The sequence below is a fragment of the Populus euphratica genome, unplaced genomic scaffold, assembly GCF_000495115.2.
Source record: "Populus euphratica unplaced genomic scaffold, PopEup_1.0 scaffold5.1, whole genome shotgun sequence".
Taxonomy (NCBI): Eukaryota; Viridiplantae; Streptophyta; class Magnoliopsida; order Malpighiales; family Salicaceae; genus Populus; species Populus euphratica.
In genome coordinates, this window is record NW_011499848.1 from 3192438 (window position 1) to 3198421 (window position 5984).

The 5984-nt window shown below is 35.3% G+C and overlaps 1 protein-coding gene across 2 annotated transcripts; it reads left to right on the top strand.

The window, feature by feature from the left end:
- Positions 1–1248: 1248 nt before the first annotated feature.
- On the top strand, positions 1249–5045 carry LOC105115512 (GPN-loop GTPase 1-like). 2 transcript variants are annotated; one of them, XM_011012430.1, is made up of 7 exons: positions 1249–1420; positions 1691–1776; positions 2060–2189; positions 2491–2714; positions 3054–3344; positions 3938–4143; positions 4257–5045. In XM_011012430.1, exons 2-7 carry the CDS (start codon positions 1696–1698, stop codon positions 4519–4521), a joined length of 1197 nt encoding a protein of 398 aa, XP_011010732.1. In that variant the 5' UTR covers positions 1249–1420; positions 1691–1695; the 3' UTR covers positions 4522–5045. The 2 variants fall into 2 exon arrangements, with proteins under 2 accessions (XP_011010732.1, XP_011010725.1); XM_011012423.1 differs by having other exon boundaries at positions 2060–2186; positions 2488–2714.
- Positions 5046–5984: the final 939 nt, after the last annotated feature.

The following is a 5984-nucleotide window of genomic DNA, read 5'->3' on the forward strand; positions in this document are numbered from 1 at the left end:
AACATGACAATCTCTTTATTTTATGACGAGTGCAAATCAAACTCAAGTCTTGCCCCAACTACTATTCTAATTTCTTCCATGCTCTTGTTTTAGCTTTAACCTTAATTATTTTAAATAAAAAAAATTGAATTTGATTTTACAAAATCAAGGATTAACCATATGCCAAAAATCTTTCTTGACTTTACATGATTCTAATATACTGATCACCGAAAAAAATCTTGAACTCCAATCTTAAATAAACTCAATGTGAAAGGAATAAGTTGAAAAAAATATTAATAAACAAAAAAAAAAATATTTCAACCTTTTTATGTCCATGCATTTCAGTCCATGATTCTAGCAAGAAAAAGGAGTTGAATATTTATCAATTATTTTAATCTGATTCCTATAGCTTTAAATATTTAAATCAATAAAATTTAATTTAGTTTTTGCAAATCACACATCAAGCAAATATTTTTTTGACACTACAAAACCCCTAATCTAAGCATCCAAAATAAACCACCAAATCTAATCCCATATAAAAACAACATTAAAAAACCAAATAGAGAAAACTAAAAATTAAGGGACCAACAAAAAAGAAGCCAAAATACAAAAATAAAAATAAAAATAAAAATAGAGAGAACATTGCGAAAAACTATTACAATCCCGGGTCTTTTCTCTCTTGTATTATAGTAAAAATGCTAATTCTTTATTTTATTTTTTTTAATAATAATTGTAATTCTTTAGTTGGATACGAGGGAGCCAGCCATTAATGAACATGGGCTTTGTGAGGGCGCCTGGCCCCTTTTTCCCTCCTTGGATACATGTTTTGCACCTTCGTGATGATTTTTTTTTTTTTCCTCATCCAACCTTGGTAATTAATACTAGTAACAGATCTTGTGGGCTCGGCTGTTCAATATTATTTCGTAATTGTTTAGAAACGTGATAGTAATTTCGTTTTAAGATATTTTTAATTTAAAAATATATTAAAATATTTTTTTTAATTTTTTTAATTTTTGATATAAATATATCAAAATAATATGAAATGTTGTTTTTAAAAATGTTTTTTATTTCAAAATATATTAAAATAATATTTTTATTCTTTAATTTTTTTATTTGAAGACATTAAAGTAATATGAAAAAAAATTAAAATAATCTTTTACCGCAAAAATAAATATTATCTTCATCAAATTGATCAAATTGTATTACAAATCAACGGTCAATAAAAAGCATTCCAACAAAATGGCGGTGCTGCTCGTGATACAGTTATAAGCTAGAGAACCCTTATTTTTTTCCCTCTAGGCTTTCGGTCCACTTCGCTTTCTCTGTTCCCCCCTCTCTCTCGTCCCTGACATTCACTCTCCTCTCACAACTCCGAGCTCCCGCGCATTTCCCATAAAAATCAAACCGACTCTACTCTACTCTATCTCATCAATCAACTCAGGTATACTTTATTCATCACCAACCCTTTTTTATTTTTCTCGAAACCCTTTATTTCAGTGGAGAACATATTATTAAGGTCTAGTTATGCTCAAATTTCGTTCGGCTTTGATTTATCTAACTTGTTTTTGTTTTTGTTTTTCTTTTCCGGACGATTTTATGGTTTCTAGGAGAGTCAATGATTGCAACCGAGGAAATTGTTTTTAGAGTTTATAGCTCCCTCTGTATATTATCAGTCGGTTTGACTTGATTTTTTTTTTTTTTTTTAATATAGTGAAAATGGATATTGACTCTAAGCTCGATAAATTTGATGTCAAGTCCGGGGATGAGGGCTCATCATCAATGCAAGTGGATTCCAAGGTATATGATTTTGGCTACAAAATTCTTATATATATTTAAGATAATAATACAAACCGAGTCATCGTACATATTTAAGAACATAGTTGTCATTTTTCTGTTTGGTAATGGTGCTGCAGAACCTGGATATCTTCATCCAATTACCAAACTGTGCACAACCTGTATTTGTTAATTGAAGCTTACTTGGATTGTTTTGGCTGTGAAGTGAGAAAATAAGCTCATTTTTTGTTTCTTGAAAAATTGTTTGTGTCATTGGTTTCTCATTGTTTGATTTTTTGATGTGAAGGGAACTGCTGAAGAAAAGGATGAATTAACTGACTCAATGAATAAATTGAATGTGGAAGCATCGTCATCTGGGCAGGCCCATTCATTCAGAAGAAAACCGGTTATCATCATCGTTGTTGGAATGGCAGGTAATCTAGCAAGTTTGTTGAACAAGTATTATTCTGTGTACAAAATAAATGCAAGTGTCCTTTAATTTTACCATACATAACATCTGATCATATGTGCATTGCAGTTTTGTATTACAATAAATAATACAGGAGAGCTTTACATGCGAGATCTAAAAGCATATCTATCGGTAGCATATGTAATGAGTACTCTATGGTTTGGTTCTTTAGCAGATCTATTATTAATGTTATCGCGTTTCAATAATCCCTGCTGCCTGCGCTTTTGTCAGCTTATATTCATAACATTGTTACTGTATTTGGACAGGATGTGGAAAAACAACTTTTCTTCACAGGTTGGTTTGCCACACACAAGCTTCAAGGATTTGTGGTTATGTGCTCAACCTTGATCCTGCTGTGATGACTCTCCCCTATGGTGCAAATATTGATATAAGGGACACCGTTAAGTACAAGGAAGTGATGAAGCAGTTTAATCTTGGACCAAATGGCGGAATCCTGACATCTCTTAACTTGTTTGCAACAAAATTTGACGAGGTAAAATTTACCCGCAGCTTTTCTTCCTTGGAAGGGCTCATTCTTATCCTTCATTACATATTGTCTGTGATTTATTCTTACCATCGTAACTGAAACCTTACCACTATTGACTCTAATGAAAATTTCAGTTGGCAATTGAGTAGTCAGTTGCACAGCTATTTTCATCCTGATAGACAGCAGTCTAAGTGTTAACTAGTGGGTAGCAATTTTGGGCGAGGGTATTGGACGGTGGAAACCTGTCTTGCAATTCTATTTTTCTGCATGCAGACCTTTTCACTGCAACTTTCAGGCCATTCTCGTATTTCCAATACTTCCTCGCTTTTGTATTCACATTTTCAGGTTATTCAAGTCATTGAGAACCGAGCAGATCAGCTTGATTATGTCCTTGTGGATACGCCTGGTCAAATTGAAATATTCACCTGGTCTGCTTCTGGAGCTATCATCACAGAAGCTTTTGCTTCAACCTTTCCAACTGTGGTTGCTTATGTAGTTGACACACCTCGTGCCTCAAGGCCAGTAACTTTCATGAGCACTATGCTTTACGCTTGCAGCATACTCTACAAGACACGGTTGCCTCTTGTGTTGGCGTTCAACAAAACTGATGTGGCTCAACACCAATTTGCTTTAGAGGTGTAACTTTTTTCCTTTTCTCTTGATGCATCATTACTGGCCTTTTTCTTATTTGGAAAAGAAGTACTTAAAAACTGTTGGAGGGAGTTGGAGGCCTAGCTAGGATGCAATAATGCTCAAGTGATTTTGGGCTTAAGCCCGTGGGATGCATAACATGTTCAACAATTTTATCAATTAAATAGCTGAAATAATATTTGTAGGGAAATTTTCATCATGCCAGACTCTCCCAATATATTCCAGTCCAATTATGATTGAAGTTTGATAGCCATGTAGGATTGGTTTCAGAATTAAGGATCAATGAAAACAGTGTTGTCAAGGGATCTGAAACATGACTAAACAAGAAGTGTACTGAAAATTTCAAGGTTTTCAATCAGATCCCTAGCTTTCAAGGGACTGTTTTTTGACATTAGAATGCTGTATTTGCAATTTTTTGTAGCATTGCTTTCAGAAGTCAATTTCTCTGGATGTTTCATTTTCCTTCGGTGTTCTCTATTTAGGAGTGTTGCTCTTGAGTTTTCGTATGTAATGTTAGGTTTTGATCTTTGCCACTTGTTTTCACAAGATTCTTGTTCTGAGTGTTATAACTTGTGCAGTGGATGGAAGATTTTGAAGCCTTTCAAGCAGCAATGAGGTCAGATGATTCATACATGTCTACTTTTGCTCAAAGCCTTTCCCTTGTCCTCGATGAATTCTACAAAAATTTGAGATCAGTTGGGGTCTCTGCTGTTTCTGGAGCTGGAATGGATGCCTTCTTTAAGGCTATCGAAGCCAGTGCTGAGGAGTATATGGAAACCTACAAGTATTTCCTTTAGCCCTCAAGTCAATAAATGTTGTTGTTTTGATCAATTCTTTACTCTCAACTACCATTGTTTTGCTTTTGCTTGTCTAACCCATGGATCTTGATGGTTTTAGGTCTGATCTTGACAAGAGACGGGCAGAGAAGCAACAAATGGAGGAAGGGCAGCGAAAACACAACATGGAAAAGCTGAGGAGGGACATGGAACAATCAGGGGGACAGTCTGTTGTTTTGAGCACTGGTTTGAAGGATAAAGCTCAGAATGATAACATGGTTGAGGAGGATGAGGACATTGAAGATGATGATTTTGAGACGTTTACTGACAAGGAAGATGTTATAGATGAGGATGAAGATGAAGAGGTGGGCAGTTTCTCCTTCTAGTGCTAAGGTTTTGCTAGCACAAGTTGGTTTATGGGTAGGGCTTTTTACAGGACTTCTAGGAATTGGATGCTAAGTACTCGTTTGAGGATCACCAATTTGGTTGTGGCTGTGGCTTACAAGTGTTTGGTAATGGTTTAAAAGCTAATATCACAACCCCTTTCATGTGTTATTTTCAGAAGCTACAACCCGGCTTTCCCTAATGGACTTATGTTAGATGACATCTCGTGTTTTCCACGGGTATTCTTCCCTAAAGTTGACTTCACGTATGCGCATGTGTTTCGAATCAGCTATCTGCATCGTTGACTGCAAACTTGTTTTGACAGGTTTAAGAAATGGTGAACGGTTTTGTCCAACCCCACCCACCATCGTTTTTCTCAGTCCTGTGCTCTCATTGATCCTTGCACGCAGGAGATGGGCTGTTGCCATACGGCCGATTTTGTAATTCTGTAGCATTTGAACTCGTTATGCCTTCCATATAATGTCAAATGCATGGATGGTTAACATGTACAGATCTCTTCCTTGGATTTATTGGAACCTCCATGGACTGCCCACTCAGTTATTTGTTTGATATCCTAGCTGGCTTAAGTTGTGCACTCAGGAATCAGGATGCTTCTTGTCCTAAGCGCCAGGCATCTGGTTACCTATGCGGGTCTCCTGTGCTCCTGTGCTTGTTTTTGCGCTATTGTTATTCTGCTCGCTAGGTTGATTGGGTAAACCTTTATGAATCATAGAGCCTAGTAATCTGACTACAAAAGAGATTCATTGACTCCTTTTCGCTTGCCTGATTATTCACGGGAAGAATTTGCAGCAGATACTTCGTTATAACAAACCTATATATACACTACCAACATCAATAAACTACCACCATGGTTTTGCCCCACAGTAGAGTAGTTCTAGTATTATTTACCAGAACTTATTTGCGCATGTCAGCATATTATGCACTATTTAGTTAAGAAATGTATGTGTATCTTATGAGTAATTTTATACAAATATATTTCATTCATAAGACCCATATTTTATGAAGTTGAAACATCAATTTATATAGAGATTTCACAGAAAAAATCATTTCCTTTTCTCATCGCTCTCATTCTTTTCTTAATTGCAAAAGTCCCAAGTCTTCTCTAATTTGCACTCTTTTTTTAAAAAAAATTGATTTGAAAAAAAAATGTGCTTGAATTTTGAAGGATATCATGACATTAAAAATATGTGCCAAGATAAAAGCTCTAAAAAGAAAATTGCTTATAACAAGGAGTAACTGCTTAAACAATCAACAACAAAATTACAAAGTTAAGAATTTGTTAACGTTTGAGCTTGAAGAGAAGAAGGGAAACTTATTGAAAGGAGGGATGAACTGCAACCATGCCTTGTAATTTCACTACTGCCATTCCGGCAAATTCTTTGAAGCTACTGCAATTGATTTTTTTTTTTTTTAAGACAGACCCTGGGGATTAAGGTTTGCCACT

Coding starts and splice junctions, on each gene's coding strand:
- LOC105115512 (XM_011012430.1), top strand. CDS start 1,696: ATGGATATTGACTCTAAGCTCGATAAATTTGATGTCAAGTCCGGGGAT. Junction 3,345..3,937: donor AACACCAATTTGCTTTAGAG/GTGTAACTTTTT, acceptor TAACTTGTGCAG/TGGATGGAAGATTTTGAAGC. Junction 4,144..4,256: donor GAGTATATGGAAACCTACAA/GTATTTCCTTTA, acceptor TGATGGTTTTAG/GTCTGATCTTGACAAGAGAC.